Source organism: Leopardus geoffroyi, chromosome C3, assembly GCF_018350155.1.
Source record: "Leopardus geoffroyi isolate Oge1 chromosome C3, O.geoffroyi_Oge1_pat1.0, whole genome shotgun sequence".
In the NCBI taxonomy this organism is placed as follows: domain Eukaryota; kingdom Metazoa; phylum Chordata; class Mammalia; order Carnivora; family Felidae; genus Leopardus; species Leopardus geoffroyi.
In genome coordinates, this window is record NC_059338.1 from 153,439,795 (window position 1) to 153,459,234 (window position 19,440).

Here is a 19,440-nt window from a genome sequence, read left to right on the forward strand (position 1 = left end):
GTACAGTACTTTTATTTCCTTGGTGCAGTTTCTACCTAGGTATTTTAATCTTTTGATACAACTGTAATTGGGATTATTTTCTTCATTTCTCTTTTGGATAGTATATAGAAATACAACTGATTTTTGTATATGGATTTTGTATCATGCAACTTCACTGAATTCATTTACTAATTCTAACAGTTTATTGGTGGTCTTTAGGGTTTTCTACATATAATATCATGCCATCTGTAAATAGAGACTGTTTTACTTTTTCCTCTACAATTTGAATGCCTTTTATTTCTTTTTCTTGCCAAATTGCTGTGGCTAGGACTTCTAGTTATCTGTTGAATAAAAGTGACAAAAGTTGGCATCCTTGTCTTTTTCCTTATTTTAGAAGTATCATGTCAGCTATAGGCTTACTATATGTGGCTTTTTTATGTTGACGTACATTCTCTCTGTACTCAAATTATTGGCACTGTTTCTCATGAATTGACGTTGATATTTGTCAAAAGCACTTTATGCATCTATTAAGATACCCTATGATTTTTCTCCTTCATTTTGTTAATGTGGTATGCATATCATGTTGATTGATTTGTGTATGTTGAACCATTCTTGCATCCTTGGAATCAACCCCAGTTGACCATGGTGTATGAAACTTTTTTTAATTTGGTTTGCTAAAACTTTATTGGGGATGTTTATGTCTATGTTGATCAGAGATATTAGTCTGCAATTTTCTTGTGGTGTCTTTGATGTTAGTATCAGAGTAATCCTGGCCTTGTAAAATGAGTTTGGAAAAGTTCCTTCCTATTTTATTTTTTGAAAGATTTTGAGAAGGATTGGTATTAGTTCTTCTTTAATTGTTAGGTAGAATTCACCAGTGAAGGTACCTGTTTCTGGACTTTTCTGTGTTGAGAGGTTTTTAATTACTGATTCAATTTCCTTACAAGTAATTGATCTGTTTAGATTTTCATTTTCTTCCTGCTTCAGTCTTAACAGATTGTATATTTCTAGAACTTCTCTATTTCTCTTAGGCTGTCCAGTTTGTCAGTGTATAATTGTTCACAGTAGTCTCTCATGACCCTTTGAATTTCTGTGGTATAGTTGTAATGCTTCCTCTTGCATATCTAATTTTATTTATTTGTATCTTTTTTCATTTCTTGGTATGTCTTGATAAGGTTTTGTCTTTTTTTTTTTATCTTTTCCCCAAATCATATGATTTTAATCTTCATAAGTAGTTAAGACTTGCTTTGTGGCCTAACATATGATCTATCCTGAAAAATGTTCCATGTGCTCTTGAGAAGAATGTGTACTTTGCTGTTTTTAGATGTAATGTCCTATAAATGTCTGTTAAGTCCATCTGATATAATGTCTCTAAGTCCAATATATCCTTCATGATTTTGTCTGGATGATCTAGCTATTGTTGAAAGTGCGGTGCTGTAGTCCCCTAATATTGTATTTCTGCCTTCTTTCATATCTGTTAAATTTGCTTCATATACTTAGGTGCTCCTATGTTGGATACGTATTTATAATTGTTATATCTTCTTGATTAATTGATACCTTTGTGACTACAAAATGATCATGTTTTCGTTATAGTTTGTGTCTCAAAGTCTGTTTTGTCTGATATAAATATAGCAAGCCCTGCCTTCTTTGGATTTTCATTTTCATCGAATGTGGTTTTATATTTTTTTACTTTCAGTCTATATGATCCTGTAAGGAGTGAATTTCTTACAGGCAGTATATAATTGGGTCTTGTTCTTTTATCTCTTCAGCCACTCTACGTCTTTTGATTGGAGAATTTAATCTATTTACATTTAAAGTAATTATTGATAGGTATGGAGTTACTGTTGCCATTTTGTTAATTGTTTTCTGGCTTTTTGTAATACATTTGTTCCTTTCTTCTTCTCTTTGTCTCTTCCATTTTAATTTGATGATTTTCTACAGTTGTTTGTATTGATTTCCTTTATCTTTTTTATATCTATTACAGGTTTTTACTTTGTGGTTACCATGAGGCTTATAAGACATCTTATATTTAAGCTGCAACAACTTAAGTTCCAATGCATACTAGAGCTCTATATATCTATTTCCTCTTGTTATGATGTTTTATGTTTTTGATGTCACAAATTACAACTTTTTACCTTGTTTAGCCATTAACACATTTTTGTAGTTACAGATTTTTTAATACTTTTGTCTTTTAATCTTCATACTATAAGTGATTTACCCACCACCATTACACATCATTAGAGTATTCTGAAATTAACTACATGTTTATATTTACCAGTGAGATTTATACTTTCATGCTTTCCTGTTACTTTTGTCCTTTTGTTTCAGCATGAACAAGCCCCTTTAACATTTCTTCTAAGGCTAGGCTAAGGTTGATGAACTCCATTAGCTTTTGCAAGTATGTAAAACTCTTTTTAATTTCTCTTTCAGTTGAGAAAGACAACTTTGCTGGGTAGAATATTTTTGGTTGGCAGATTTTTTACTTTTAGAACACTGATATATCATGCCACTTCCTTCTTGCCTGCCAAGTTTCTGCTAAAAATCCACTGCCAGTCTCATGGAGGTTACCTTGCACATATCAAGTTGGTTTTCTCTTGCTGCTTTTAAAATTCTCTTCTTTAGCTTTTGATAATTTAATTACATTTCTTGATGTGGGTTTCTTGGATTCATTTATCTAGAACTCTATAAACTTCTTGGATCTAGAGGCCTGTTTCTTTCCCCAGATTATGGAAGTTTTCAGCCATTATTTCTTTGTTGTTGTTGTTGTTGTTTTTAACGTTTATTTTATTTTTGAGACAGGGAGAGACAGCATGAACGGGGGAGGGTCAGAGAGAGAGGGAGACACAGAATCTGAAACAGGCTCCAGGCTCTGAGCTGTCAGCACAGAGCCTGACACGGGGCTCGAACTCACGGACCGCGAGATCATGACCTGAGCCGAAGTCGGATGCTTAACCGACTGAGCCACCCAGGCGCCCCAGCCATTATTTCTTTGAACAAGCTTTCTGTTCCTTTCTCTCTCTCTTCTCCTTCTGGGACAACTATAACACAAATATTCATCCACTTCATGGTATCCTTTAAGTTCCTTAAAGTACCTCCATGCTTTTTCATTCTTTTCTCTCTTTGTTTCTATGTTTAGATGAATTCCATTGCCTGTCTCTGAATTCACTGATCTTTTCTTCCAGCTGATCTAGGCTTTTGAAATTTCTACAGTCACTATATTGTTTTCAGGTCTGTTGTTTCTGTTTGGTGCATGCTTATATTTTCTATCTCCTAAAATTCTCACTTTGGTAATGCATTATTCTCCTGACCTTGGTGAACGTCTTTATGACTATTATTTTGAACCCTTTGTCAGACAAATCACTTCTCTCCATTCCACTAAGGTCTGTTTCTGGAGTTTTTCTTGTTCTTTTTGGAGAACATATTCCTGTTTCTTCATTATCTTGGAGTCTCTGTGTTGATTTCTGTGCATTAGGTAAAACAGCCACCTCTCCGAGTCTTTATAGAGTGGTCTTGTGTAGGTGATGAACCTTATTGTTCAGACTGCCCTGAGCTCTTAGTTGTCTCCCAAACCTTGTGGAAGGCAAAGCTGCATTCTTTGTTCTTAGTAGCTCCCAGTAGTTGTGGGTGCCAATACCTGTCAGTGTGCCAAAGAGTAGGATCTCAGTCAGCACCTAGATATAGGCTGTTTAAAAGCTGCTTTTAAAGTCAGCAACTTTTAAAGTATCCAAGCAGACAGACCTCTTTCATGGAAAGACTGGAAGCTGTGCATTTTTCTCTGCTCCCTCTGCTCTGAGTCCTCAAGGGACCATCAGGTAAGAATTGCTTCCTTGTTTGCCACTGTCCTGTGGGACCCACAAATCACAAGTCCCCCTGGCCATCAGGGCCAGGAGATCAAGAGATGTGCCCTCTGGGAGACACTGGAGATCTAGAGTGTACAGGGAGATGTCATCTGCTGACCTCCCTGATCTCTGGGGAGGATGGCAGTCAGCACCTAGGTATGTCTTTTAAATTAGAAGCCTGACCCTCAGTCAGCAGCAGCAGCTTTTAAAGTACACAAATAGGCAGCTTTTAAGAAAAGACTGGAAGATGAGTGTTATCTACTCTCTCTGTGCTGAACCCTGGAGGGAGAACTACAGCAAGTCCAAGCCAGGTTGACAACTATTTCTTTGTTTGCTATAGTCTTGCGGGTCTTATGGACACAAGCCCTGTTAGCTTTCAGAGCTAGGTGTTTTTTGGAGGCTCATCTAAAGATGAGTAAAAGTCTTAAAAACTGGGGTGTTAGATGTTGGGTTCAAACTCTTTGCTTATGGAAAACCTGGGAGTTATGCATCCCTACCTATTGTATGTCACTATGCCTGGGGTGAAATTTATGGCTAGACTGTGTCTTACCCTTTCCTACCTGTTTCACTGTGGCTATTTTCTAATTCATCCAGTGCATAGGAGTCACTCAGTTTCTGGATTTCTTTCATGGGTAATTGTTTCATGTGTAGCTACAGATTTGGCATGTCCAAGGGAAAAGTGAGTCTAAGAGGTTCTCATATTGCCATCTTGGATGAGAGCCTCCAAATGACTCTTGTCAATATAGTCAGCAAAGTTATTCACAGATAAAATCCAAAACACCAATGCAGAATAAAAAAATTCACTAAGAAAGTTAAGATATTTTAATTATCTTTTACACAAAAAAATTGATGGGTAACCTATCTGAAAAGATTCTTGGCATTAGTTCAACAGGGCTAAACATTGCTACAAAAACCATATGAAGGAAAAAAGAATAACAATTCAAAAATATTCCAACATTTCCCAAAAAAGCTCATTAAAGTATTTTTTTCAGTTTATTTATTTTTGAGAGAGAAACAGAGAGAGTGAGTGGGGAAGGGCTGGGAGAGAGGGAGAGAGAGAATGTCAAGCAGGCTCTGCACTGTCAGCGTGGAGCCTCATGTGGGGATTGAACTCGCAAACCATGAGATCATGACCCAAGCCGAAACCAAGAGTTGGATGCTTAACTGACTGAGCCACCCAGGTGCCCTTCATTGAAATATTTTTAATAAGCTATGTAAAGTGAGGAAAAATAATTTAAATGTAGTATAATGTATTTAAGTTTTGTTTTCTGTTAGATATAATAGGCATTGTGAAAAATAACTTTATCATAAGAATAGGGAGATATGGCTTTATTATGACAACATACTTAAATATAAAAACAATTTTGCATTGACTTTCATTAGTTATGACTTAAACAGAATAAAGTCATGAACCAAAAAGATAAAATTTTTTTTAAAAGGGAAGGGACGCCTTGGTGGCTCACTCCATTGAGCATCCGACTCTTTGATTTTGGATCAGGTCATGATCTCATGGTTTGTGGGATTGAGCCCCGTGCTGGGCTCCGTGCTGACAGTGCAGAGCTTGCTTGGGATTCTCTCTCTTCCTCTCTCTCTCTCTTTGACCCTCCCCTGGTCACAAGTGTGCATGTGCACGCACACTCTTTCTCTCTCTCAAAATAAATACATAAACTTAAAACAAAAAAACAGATAGCCCAAAGAGTAACATTTCTCTATGGGGCAAACACAAGGGAAAAGTTCAATATTCTCCAAACTTGAAATGCCAACAACTACTTAACGTGATCCTTGCTAATGAGCCACAATCTGGTTAAAAACAAACAAAAAAGCAACAATTCTTTTAATCACAGCTATGGTCATTCTAGATAAGGAAAATCTATTATTTACACCTGTATTTTTCTTTTTTTTTTATGTTTATTTATATTTGAGAGAGACAGTGCATGTGGGGGAGGGGCAAAGAGCAAGGGGGACAGAGCATCTGAAGCAGGCTCTGCACTTAAAGCAGTGAGCAGCCTGATGCAGGCCTTGAAGATCATGAAGAACCATAAGTTCATGACCTGAGCCAAAGTCGGACGCTCAACCAGCTGAGCCACCCAGATGCCCAGACCTGTATTTTTCTGTACTCTGTCTGACAAAAGTCAGTAACTGGGTTTTGTTTGGTTTCATTTTGTTTTGTTTGGTGATCTTTGTGAGGATTATCAGGACATCAGTATTCTCAGCATTTTCATAGGAGTTCACTTCAACAAACCAAATTTCTTAATGCAAAACTGTTTCTTTGATCCTTATTAGATAACTAGCTAAGAGATTTTTCTAAGCATGATGCTCTAGTGCTTTCATTACAAAACAGCATATGAATCAAAATATATTACCTTTTCCCCTCCTTCAGAAGGAAGTCAACAAACTGTCATCATGGGCAATCATAAGCTATCCTAGTCAGTTTAGAAAGCTGGCTCCTATTGTCAACAGTCTTCCAGTTTGAATGCCTGAGACTGACAACCCTAATCACATCAAACTCATTTTAAAATTTTTTTTAACGTTTTTTTATTTATTTTTGAGACAGAGAGAGACACAGCATGAACGGGGGAGGGGCAGAGAGAGGGAGACACAGAATCGGAAGCAGGCTCCAGGCTCTGAGCCATCAGCCCAGAGCCCGACGCGGGGCTCGAACTCGCGGACCGCGAGATCGTGACCTGAGCTGAAGTCGGACGCTCAACCGACTGAGCCACCCAGGCGCCCCATCATTTTTAACATTTAAACACATTATCAACTTGGAAGGAATGGCCACAAAACAGACATCCCTCACTTAATGTTTATTTATTTATTCTTGAGAGAAAGAAAACATGCGCACATGCCCCCAGAGCGAGGGAGGGGCAGAGAGAGAGGGAGAGAGAATCTCGAGCAGGCTCTGCACCGAATAGTGGGAGCCTTACGTGGGGCTCAATCATACGAACATGAGATCATGACCTAAGCTGAAATCAAGAGTCAGACACTTAACTGACTGAGCCACTCAGGTGCCCCTGTATATCCCTTATTTAGTTATCACTTAGAAATCACAAGAAGAAAACAATCGTCTGCATATTTGTGGAGTTGCTTCAGTCATTAGCAAAAACTCTGTGTCCTCAACTTCTCCGAATGCTCCTTTCATCTTCTTACTCTTCCCCTGAGGGCTCCCTGGCTGTGATCTTGAATGCAACTGCCATCTCTCCTCTCCTTTCCACACAACAGACATGGAGGGCATCCTGCCCTCCTGTGTCTCCTGGGATGTCCACACAACAGACATCCCAGGAAGGGATGGTCTTGCTCTTTACAAAGGCTTCCAATTTTACACCTTCCCTTCTACTACAGCTGTGATGCATAGAGGGAGAGGAACAGCCCATCCCTAATTGTTTTGATGCTATTGTAAATGAGATCATCTTTTTAATTTATTTTTCTGCTAATTAGTTGCTACTGTACATACAGATCTGCTATTGATTTCTGTATGTTAATTTCATATCCTGCTATTTACTGAATTCGTTGATTAGATATAAGAGTTTTCGATGGGAGTCTTTCGAGTCTTCTATATATAGAATCATGATGAAAAAAACTGCAGACAACACAAATATATGAAAAGATATCCCATGTTCATGGGTTGGAAGAATTAATATTGTTAAATGTCCACAACTACCTAAAGCCATCTATAGATTCAATGCAATCCCTATCAAGATTCCAATGGCATTTTCACAGAAATAGAGCAATCCTATAATTTGTATGGAACCACAAAAATCCCAAATACCCAAAGCAATCCTGAGAAAGAACAACAAAGTGGGAGACATCACACATGCTGATTTCAAGCTATACAATAAAGCTATACCAATCAAGTAAAAACAAACATATAGACCAATGGAACAGAATACAAAGCCTAAAAATAAACCCATGTATACACAGTCAACTAAAATTTGATAAGGGAGCAAGGATACCCAAAGAAGAAAAGACAGTATCTTCAATAAATGGTGCTGGGAAAATTGGATATTTACATGTAAAACAATGAAACTAGACCTCTATTCTTATAATACTCACAAAAATTAACTCAAAGTGGATTAAAAACTTAACCCATAAAACCACAAAACTTAAGAAGAAAACAGAGGAAAAAAGTGGCTTGACATGGGTGTTGGCAATAATTTTTTTTGGATATGACACTTAACCCACAAGGAATAAAAAAACAAGTGGGACTACAAAAAAACTAAAAGCTTCTGCACAGCAAAAGAAATAATCAAAATAAAAAGGCAGCCTACAGAATAAGAGAAAATGTTTGCAAATCACATACCTGATAAGCAGTTAATATATAAAATATTCAAAGGAATTTGTACAACTCAATAACAAAACACACGCGCAAATAATCCAATTTTTAAAATGGGCAAAGAACCTGAATAGACATTTTTTTAAGGAAGATATTTAAATGATCAACAGGTATAAGAAAAAGTGTTCAACATCACTAATCTTTATGAAAATGCAAATCAAACCACAATGAGGTATCACCTCACACTTGTTAGAATGACTATTATCACAAAGCCAAGAGATAACAAATTCTTGTTAAGATATGGAGAAAAAGAAACTCTTGTGCACTGCTGGTGGGAATGTGAGTCGGTTCAGTCACTACAGAAAACAGTACAGCGGTTCCTCAAAAAATTAAAAATGGAACTACTGCATGATCCAGCAATTCCACTGCTGAATATATATCTGAAGGAAATGAAATCACTATGTTGAAGAGGTCTGCACCCCCATGCTCATTGCATCATTATTTACAATAGGCAAAACATGAAAACAACCTGAGTCCACTGATAGATGAGTAAAGAAAATGAGGTGTGTGTGTATCTGTGTATGTGTGTGTGTTGTATACATACACACATACACACACAGGAATATTATTCAGCCACTGTAAAGAAGGGACTCCTGTCATTTGTGACAACATAGGTGGACCTTGAGGGAATTATGTTAAGTTAAATAAGTCAGACAGTGAAAGACACTGTATGATCTCACTTATATGTGGAATTCTGAAAAACAACAACAACAACAACAAAAACAACACAAGCTCACAGAGAAAAAGATCAGAATTGTGGTAACCAGAGGTGGCAATGGGGGGTGGAACTGGAGGAAAGTGGTCAAAGAGTACAAATTTCAGTTATAAGATAAGTAAGTAATGGACATGTAATGTACAACATAAGGAGGATGATGGTTAATTAACACTGCTGTATGGTATATCTGAAAACTGGTAAGAGAGTAGATCCTAAAAGATCTTATCACAAGGAAAAAAACCTTTTTTTTTTCTTTTTTTCTTGGTATCTGCATGAGGTGATGATCGTCATTTCACAATATATGTAAGTCAAGACATTACGCTATACACCTTAAACAGTGCTTTATATCATTTATATTTTCATAAAACTAAAAGAAAAAAACACAATAAATGTAAAAGTAAAAAAAATTATTACTACTAAAATGCAGACCAACATTCTACTTTTAAAAAGTAATGGGGGGAGGGGGGTGCCTGGGTGGCTCAGTTGGTTAAGCGTCCGACTTCAGCTCAGGTCATGATCTCGTGGTTTGTGAGCACAAGCCCTGCGTCGGGCTGTGCTGACAGCTCGGAGCCCGGAGCCTGCTTCGGATTCTGTGTCTCTGCCTCTCTCTGCCCCTCCCCCACTTGTGCCCTGTCTCTCTCTATCAAAAATAAATAAAATGTAAAAAAATTTTTTTTAATTGTTTAAAAAAAAGTAATGGGGGATGGGTGACACAACATGAACAAGTGATAGAACTAACCACACAAAATAGACACCTTCATGCATTCTTGCCAAATACATCTACACACATATAAAAGAATTCAATGCCAAACAGAAAGTGGAAAAAACAACTTCAAGTTTTGTTTGAAAGCATAGAAGCAAAACAATAATAAAAACTCAGACCCCAGTATATCAACTGTACAAAAAATGTATATGGTCAATTTACAACAGAGAAAGTAAGAGGCTAACAATTCCCTCCCACAGGGATGGGGAGGGGGGGAGCCTCATGATATTCTCACCAAGAAAACAAAACAAAACAAAACCATCTGATCCCCTGTATCACCCTCTTGCCTCATCCCAGGCAATGTCAGCTCCACAAAATGTCCTTCCCCACACCTCATGACCAGTCTTGATCCTTTTCTGCTTTCTTTTCTGCTTTTCTTTGACATAAAATTTGTCTCCTTTTGACATTACTTCCACTTTACTTCTTGGGCCCTCATACATCCTCCTAACACAGGACACACAACAGTGCTCAGCACATAGTAGGCCCTCAGTAGGGTTGGGGACATGGCTTTCTGTAATTACATGGCATTAACTTCAAAAACAAGGACATTCAAATCCCTCCAACTGTCTTCCTTTCCTGTTCTTTCCAGAGACTATTAAACCACCACCATTTTCTTTTGAGGCTTTAACACACCCACTCTGGGCATAAGACCTTCTGAGTTATTTTGTGTTATAAACATAACATAATATATATGGTGAATAAGCATCAATAAACTCACCATGTTACATCCATCCCAGTAGACTCTGTCACATCCTTATGCTCCTCCCTCTACTCCTATGCTTAAGACAGGACTCTCCTCCCCAGCCTTCCCTCCCCTACTTCCTTTTCCTAGACACTGACAGAGCAATTATTTCCAACCACTCTGTCTCTACTGGGTCCTCCCCATTATTTTCTAAATAGGCCTCACCTTTCATCTGATGTCTCTTTGGACCCAAGATCCCTTTCAAGCCAGTAGCAGCTAATCTCCACATTTGACCTCTCACCTCAAGTCCCCATCCTAGAAGTCACAGCACTGTCCCCACTCCTATGCCATTGGGTTCTCAATATGCATCACATCCTCTGCCTCATTATTTAAACATTTCCTAAACATATCCAAAACCTGTGCTTTTCATTGCCACGTTTACTCTTTCTACCGAAACTCCTTTTTCCTTGAATCTCTCTACTAAGTTTACTTTTGTGGCACTGCTTCCCACAAGTTCTCACTTTCATTGAAATTTTACTTTCATTGTTTTGTTCTAATTTAAAACACAAAGAGACCATGTATTACACACGGTTGGTACATGGCTCTCATAAGGCACATCCTGAGCCCCTTTCCATGTCCTGCTCCACCCACTATGGCCTGGCCTTTGTGGTTCTCCATACACATACCAGCTGGTTTCTTATCTGCATCTTTGCTCTCTTGTACATCTTTGCATTTGCAAGTGTTCCTTTGGATAATCTCTGTAACTGTACTTGTAAAAGTAATTTGAAAATATTTATTTCTGTTTTCCTCTTTATAACTTTTTCAAAAACAGAAATAGTCATTTACTTGTCTTAATTGTCTAAGTATCTGGAACACTGATGCTCAATAAAATTTGATAAACTCTAACAACCCATCCCACTAAGGAAAGCAGTCATGTAAGCTGTTAGGACTGAAACAGTAAATGCTTGACTTAGATAAACAGTTCCCTAACTCATCTCCAGAAATTAGAACTTCTATAATTGCTTATTGAACTTAGAGTTCTATTCTGCCAATTTTCCTCTCCAAGTAAACAAGTATTTTTAAGTTAACCTTTTAGGTATTTGGATTTTTAAAAATTTTATTTATTTATTTTGAGAGAAAGAGCAAGACAGCGAGAGAGCAAGAGAGGGAGAGAGAGAGAGAGAGAGAGAGAGAGCAGGGGAGGGGCAGAGAGAGAAGGGAAGAGAGAGAGAATCCCAAGCAGGCTCTGCACTACCAGCACGGAGCCCAATGCAGGGATCAAGCCCATGAACCAAGACCTCAGCTGAAACCAAGAGCTGGACCTTAACCAACCAAGCTACCCAAGTGCCCCAGGGATTAGATTTTTAAAGAAAGATAACAACTTTCTAAACAAGTATTTAAAGAGATGTAATTTAACCTTAGAAGCTTCATCTTTGCTGATGGTCCTGGAGTCCTGGGAAACGTCTGCTTCTGGGGCGTGTACAAAATGGTCTCTGCAGATTTCACCTTCCGCCTTATTGGTCTCTCCATCACCTCTCTAACATCAGTTCCAAAATCCATGTGGTTTTTGGGAGAGGATTCTGAATCAATGAACAAGGCATTCTCTGAGTCATCTTCCTTTTCACTGTCTGATGAATATTCCAAAATTTCTGTAGAACTTCTCTGAAAAAAAATTAAGAGAAATGCAATTACATTTGGAGAAGTCTTTATTCAAGTCCATATTTACATACACCTGTTATTCCATTCTCTTCTGTTTATATTCATTGATATAACTTTGTAAATACAGTTATTTGTAGGTTAAACTTTTATTTTGACATGAGTTCCAAAGTAAAAAAACCATATACACAAAGACAAGAGAGTGTTAAGCCAGTTGTAAGCCAGATATTATCTCATAAAATCCACCAAATTCAGTGCAAGTATTTCAATCTTCCTTTGGTAAACTAAAAGAAATGTGCCCCATATACAGTCAGTCTCAAAAACTGAACTAGTAAATGGCTGATGATAGTCACTGTAATCTAACATCTACTGGAAAAAAATATTTTTTGGATTTTGAAATTTAATGTGAGATAAATAATGCTATTTGTAACAAACCAAATACAAAGAAAATTGCCTCTTCAGGTGTAAGCTTACCAAAGGATTCTCCAAGGATAAAGACAAAAACTTGACTTTTCCAGCACAATTCCATTATAATATTTTCAAGAGACGAGTTTGAAATGGCTAATAACAACTGTACTTTTTAAGAATATGAGTTATTGCCACTTTTTCTACCATTTCCTAAAATGTTTTTTATTTTCTCCTACTCAGAATTCTAATTACAATTTTTTTTGAAAACTGGATTATAAAAAAAAAATAAAATGCTTTTGCAGTGTCTCCCCACCCCTCCCCACCCCCCGCCAAAAGAAAGGAAAACTGGATTAAAAACCAGTAGATCGGATCACATAGCCAATCCTGGAGAGAATCAAAACTTTTTCTATGATGACTTCTGTCTTTTCCTAGACACACACTAAAATATTTAAGTGTGGTATGTATTTTATTTTCCCAGTACTTGGTTGTACAGGTCAGTCCTGTTTTGTTCTAATGATAGCAATAACTTATCCTTTGACATTCTAATTTTCCAGTGTATTAGTAACATTTTCTAATGGAATACTCATACAAAATTTTAAGTTTCTTAAATGTAAACAGTACATTCAGTTGAAATGGATCTTCTGTACCTGGTCAGTTTGTAGTGTAGGCATAGGATCCCTCATGAGGAGCCCTATTTTGACAGATCAACAAGGACTGTGTCCCTAGCACTATAGGAGACACTTGGCTAAAGAGAGTGAAGAGAATTCAAGTACATGAGGGTTACTATCGATGGTTACAAGTGCATGCATGTGTGAGTGTGCAGGGTGGCACTAGAATGTTCATCATTTGCTAATCTATGTAAAACAAAAAGTTTATTACATTTGGCCTTTTATGAAGATTTTATACCTAAATCCTTATTTAACAGCTTAAAAAGGATATCATTCATCCATACACCTCCAAAAACCTGCCTGGGTAGTCACCTGTTCCTAGATACATTTAAAATAAGAGAAGTAAATGAAAAAAACTTCTCAAACATAGAGCTTAGTTCCACTATCCTTTTCACAATCTCAGTTGCATGCTTAAATTACTGCAGGTAGCTGATAACCCATTAATAAGCACTAGTCACATGTTTTCCCAACAACACAAATTCTGAATATATATTAACAGTAGGCTACAAAAAAGAACCAAAGCAGTTTAGACTGAAAATTAAGTTGCTTTACACTAAAACTTTGCATACATTACTTGAGAACTCCAAACTCAATTCATCTTTTTGCTATGAAAAGTCTTTTAGTACCCTCAAGTTTTACACTTCATCCTACAGCAGGGTTTCTCAACCTCAGCACTACTGCCATTTTGGGCTGGATAATGTGTGGGGGCTCTTTTGTCCCCTGTAGAGCTGGTTAGCAGTATCCCTAGCCTCTACCCACTAGATGAGAGCAGCACGGTCCCGCCAGTCATAACTATCAAAAATGTCTCGAGACATCACCAATGTCCCCTGGGAGACAAAATCACCCCCAATTATGAACCACTATCCTAGAAAAATGTCAGCAAATAACCAACCACATTTGGTCTGTGCTGGAGACTCACATGCAGAAGTGAAGGCAACACGGCGATTCACGGGGAGGGAGGGTCAAAATGAAATGAAATAGTAACCCCTCCTCTGTGGGGAAACACTCCAAGACCCTCAGTGGATGCCTGAAACCATGGATAGTACCGAATCGTACACAGACTATACTTTTTCACATACACGCATACCAGTAATAAAGCTTAATTTATAAATTAGGCACAGTAAGAGATCACTAACAGTAACCAGTAATAAAATAGAATTATAATATATTATAATAAGATTTATATGAATGTGGTCTTTCTCTCAAACTCTTATTGTACTGTACTCACCTTTCTTCTTATGATGATGTGAGATGATAAAATGACTACTTAACGAGGTGAAGTGAGGTAAATGATGTTGGCCTGTGAATGTAGCATTAGGCTACTAATGACCTTCTGATGATACGGCAGAAAGAGTATCATCTGCTTTCAGACTGTGGTTGACCATGGGTAATCAACCACGGAAAATAAAACCACAGACAAGAGGGACTACTATAGGTACAAAACAACGTGCTAGAAGTATTGCAACCAAAGTACTGCTCAGGCTCCATGGGGAACATGTAAGAGTAACAAAAAATCCAGGGAGGGCACAGGGAGAAGGGAAGAAGAGCCACCACCTAAAGCTGAATGCTAAGTGTAAGTTAATCAGGCAGAGAGAAGAGCAAGCATGTTCCAGGGAAAAGGAACAGGAGGAGCACTAATAGGAGGCCAGAGAGAACACAGCACATGCAGGAAAACCTACAAGCAGCAGTAAGAGAAAAGGTTGCACGAGAACCGTGCAACCCTAGCAGGGCATCTGGCTGTAATCTGAGGTCGTGAGGGAACCACTGGCAGTTTCCACAAGGACTAACAAAATCAGATGTTAATATGGAATGATTATCCAAACCACATTCTGAATAACAGACTCTAATATGGGAGAGGGAAGGTACCAAAGCCTGCCAGTGGGAAAGCAGCTAGCTAGAGGGTCTTCATAATCAAAGCAGAAAACAGAGGACGTGAGTGGGAGTAAGAACAGGAGAGGTGCACTTGAAAGAAAATGAGGGCAGAGATGTAACTATACTTGAGGATTCTCACACGTGAAAAATCAAAGTGAAGGCAGACTCAAAGAAGACCCCAAGCATGTGTTTGGGCAACAAAAAAAATGTGCTCACCCAGAAAGGGATTTGAGGAAATAATCTGGAGAGGGGTAGCTGCTAATATAATTTGGTTTTGATATGTTAAGGTTGTGATGTCTATGGAATAGCTGAGGTAAAATTGACCAACAGGCAGTTGTCTTTACGGGTCTGGAGTTTTAATAAAGTCATGTGGGATTCAAGAATCATCAAAATAGAAACTGCACGAAAGTATGTGAGCTGGGAAAGACTGTCGCTGGAAATTCTGTAAAAGTGAGAAGAGAAGGTCCAGGCTGGAACTGTGGGAATATTATCAACATTTAAGCCGAATTCAGATGAAAAGAGACAGAAAAGGGTTTGGGATTTGAGAAAAAAGTGATTGCACAGATATAAGAAACCTATGGGACCTTGGAAATTGTGTGCTACAAAGAATAAATGGGGAAAAATGGTCCAGTCACTTTGGAAGACTGTTGGAGATTTCTTACTAAATATATTCTTACCATACAACCCCACAATCACACTCCTTGGTATTTATCCACAGGAGCTGTAAACTTATGTCCATGTAAACACCTGCACACAGATATTTAGAGCAATTAATTACTCATAACTGCCAAAATATGGAAGCAACTAAGATGTACTTCAGTAAGTGAATGAATAAGCTGTGGTACATTCACGTGATGAAATATTAGTCAGCACTGTAGGTAAGTAAGCTATCAACCCATGAAAAAACACAGAAGAACATTAAATGCATATGACTAAGTAAAAGAAGCCAACCAAAAAATGTTATATAGTGTATGATTCCAACTATATTACATTCTGGAAAAAACAAAACTATGGAGACTACAAAAAGATCATTGGTTGCCAGTGGTTATGGGCAGGGGCAGATGAATAGGCAGAGCAAAGAGTAATCTTAGACAATGAAAATACTCTGTATGATATTATCATGATGGATATATGTCATTATGCATTTGTCCAAACCCACAGAATGGACAACACCAAGAGTAAACTTTAACGTAAACTATGGACTTTAAGTGATTATGATGCATCAATGCAGGTTCAACAATTGTAACAAATGTACCATTCCAGTAAGCAATGTTGATAATGGGGGAGGCTATAAACGTGTCAGGGCAAGAGGTATATGGCAAATCTCTAAACCTTCCTCTCAATTTTAATGTAAACCTAAAACTGCTCTAAAAATATAAGTCAAAAAACCAACAAAAAAAGGAATAAATGGAAGGTGAGGTGAAAATAGGAGACCTGAAAATTCTTCCAGGAAGCTTGGAAATGCATATTTTAATTGCTTTCAAAGATAGAAAGGACAGCATAAAAAGACACATTTGCTCAAGTATGCACAACTTGTATGACAAAATTGAAGTTAAATACTTAAAATAAAAGTGTACTCCAGACTCTCGTCTATCCTCCAACCACAGCCACAAAATTTAAATGAATTTCCTCAAGGAAGAATTTAATAGCAGTAAGATTGGTAAGATTTAGTAGAAGTTTAGGTAGTACTTTAGAATTTCTTGGCATCAATCCATGACAATCAATTTTAAGTAGTTTTGGTTTAGGCAGTCACAAATTTAATGAGAACTAGCGAATATGTAAGAATACATTGAAAGCCTACTACCCACATGGTCCTTAAGCTGCTAAAGCTAATTCAAGGAAATTTTCAAGTCTGTCCTTGCTTTTGCATATTTGCAAATCAATTTCAAAACAGAAATAAGTAAAAGCCAAACTAAAAATTATAAAGCAATATATGGATAATTCCAGACTCATTGGGCATGTAGCAGATATATGAGTGGAAAAGAAAGATCACTTGGGGTAGCACAGCTTAGAAAATCTTTAACCAATAAAAGCAGGATTTGACCCCAACACTGTCTCTGCCTCAGCCCTGTCCCTTACTAGCTGATTACCCCAGGCAAGGTACTTAATCTATAAGTTGGAGATATAATAATGCCTAACACATTAAGCATTTAGTTAATGTTAGCTATTATTTTTAGCCTTTCCAGTAATTAATTCAAGAATTTGTTTTAAATTTTATGTTTTTAAGCTTGCATTTATTTTCACATAAAGTTTTTTTCCTTGATTTGTAAGAGGATCTGTATATAAAGGACAATGAGGAACACAACAAATGTCTTTAGCAGCCAATCAAACACACAAGCAATGCCTTAACCAGCAGAACAATTCATATATTCTTCATGTAGGCATTTCTGAGAGAAAACAAAAAAGGAATAACACCTTTAGGAAACGATAAATAGAAACTATAACTTTAGCATATCATATTTTGAGCTCTCTAGAGGTGATAATCCCTGAAGAATGTGTACAAAGTCTCTTCACAAGGACACAGAGAGGAAATACAGCACCCCAGACACCACCTGTTTTGGCCCAAGCCTATCAGTAAGGAACACATATTCTTTCAGAAAGGATGGTGTGTGCATGTACACACATGTGCATGTGGGTGTGTGCATGCACATGTGTGCAGAGGTGTATGTGTGCATGCACTGGGAGAAGGGGAAAAGACAAAGTTAGGTCGGAAGAGCCTGCAGTTCATAAGCTTGTTTACATTTCATCTTTATATTACAGAATTGGATTAATGGGAAGGAAGAGCTATGAGTTTTAGAACAAGAAAGATGATTATGAATTGCACCTCAGCTATTTGTTTTGTGACTTTGGATAAGTATCTTCATAGACTCTCCCATTTCTCAGTTTAAGCTTCCAAAAATGAAAAATTCTTTTAGAAATATTAAAAGAATTAACGATAATGGCTATTGATGGGGTACCTGGGTGGCTCAGTAGGTTGAGTGTCTGACTTCGGCCCAGGTCATGATCTCACAGTTCGTGAGTTCAAGCCCCACATTAGGCTCTGTGCTGACAGCTCGCAGCCTGGAGCTTGCTTGCATTCTGTGTCTCCCTGTCTCTCTGGCCCTCCCCAGCTCACGGTCACACTCTATCTCTGTCAAAAATAAATAAACTTAAAAAAAAAAAAAGACACTGGCAAATCTCTAAATGTACAAAAGTATTAAAAATATATAAAAATACATACACTAATCACCCTATCACCCTATGTCAATATTAAAAGGATGCAAATTTACCTTCACAGTTTCTTTTAAATGATACAACTGAAATTTTATGTATCTCTTTCTGCTCCTCTTTTCTTCCTTCCTATAGATATCTCTCTCCTGCACTTGGTATTTCATTAGCATTCTACTTTCTCTCTCTCTCTCTCTCTCTCTCTCTCACACACACACACACACACACACACACACACACACACCCTGATTAGTATTCATTTTCAAGTTTTTAAATTGTATATAAAATGGGGTCTTCTGAACACAGCTCTGAATAACCTATACTTTTTTGATTTTTTTTTTTCAACGTTTATTTATTTTTGGGACAGAGAGAGACAGAGCATGAACAGGGGAGGGGCAGAGAGACAGGGAGACACAGAATCGGAAACAGGCTCCAGGCTCTGAGCCATCAGCCCAGAGCCCGATGCGGGGCTCGAACTCCCGGACCGCGAGATCGTGACCTGGCTGAAGTCGGACGCTTAACCGACTGCGCCACCCAGGCGCCCCTACTTTTTTGAATCAATATTGTTTTTTTATATTTATCCATGTTTACACATGTAGTTCTATTTCAGTGCTACCCAATTAAAGAAGCATAAGTAATTTTAAGTTTTCTAGTAGCAACATTAAGAAAATACAAAGAAACAGGTGAAGTTAATTGTGATAATACTTTTTACTTAACCAAATATATCAAAAGATTATTGTTTCTTGTCAGGGCTCTCACCAGAATCACTTTTAGAAGCTCCCTCACTGTACCTCAAAACTCTTCCAGTCTCTATTCATTACACAGTTTGAAAGCCACTGACACATTCCAAGCTATTTGTTATGGCAGAATCCCCCCTCTTGGTACCAATTTCTGTCTTAGCTCAGGCTGCCATAACAAAACACCATAGAGTAGGTAGCTTAAAAAAACAAAAAACAAAAACAAAAACAAAAAACATTGATATCTGTGAGGCTGGAGAGTCTAGATCAAGGTGACAGTCAATTTGGTTGCTGATGAGGGAGCTCTTCCTAGCTTGCAGATGGCCACTTTCTGGCGGTGTCCTCAAGGAGCAGAGAGAGAGAGAGAGAAAGAGACATCTCCCTCCTGTCTCACGAGGACCCCATCACCAAATATTATCCCACTGAGAGAGCTTCAACATATGAATTTTGGGGAGGGGAACAAAATTCAGGACATAGCAATCTTCTTCCACATTTTTTAAGGTTTTTATTTTAATTCCAAATAGTTAACAAACAGTGCTATATTATTTTCAGGTATACAATATAGTAATTCAACAATTCCATAT

General features: G+C 37.7%; 1 protein-coding gene across 1 annotated transcript in view; it reads right to left on the bottom strand.

The window, feature by feature from the left end:
• Window positions 1–19,440, bottom strand: part of SPIDR (scaffold protein involved in DNA repair) — a 490,431-nt gene that overhangs the window by 300,709 nt on the left and 170,282 nt on the right. Inside the window, exon 6 of the mRNA XM_045455385.1 lies at window positions 11,726–11,970. Coding sequence (XP_045311341.1) covers window positions 11,726–11,970 — 245 coding nt within the window. The remainder of the gene's footprint in view (window positions 1–11,725; window positions 11,971–19,440) is intronic.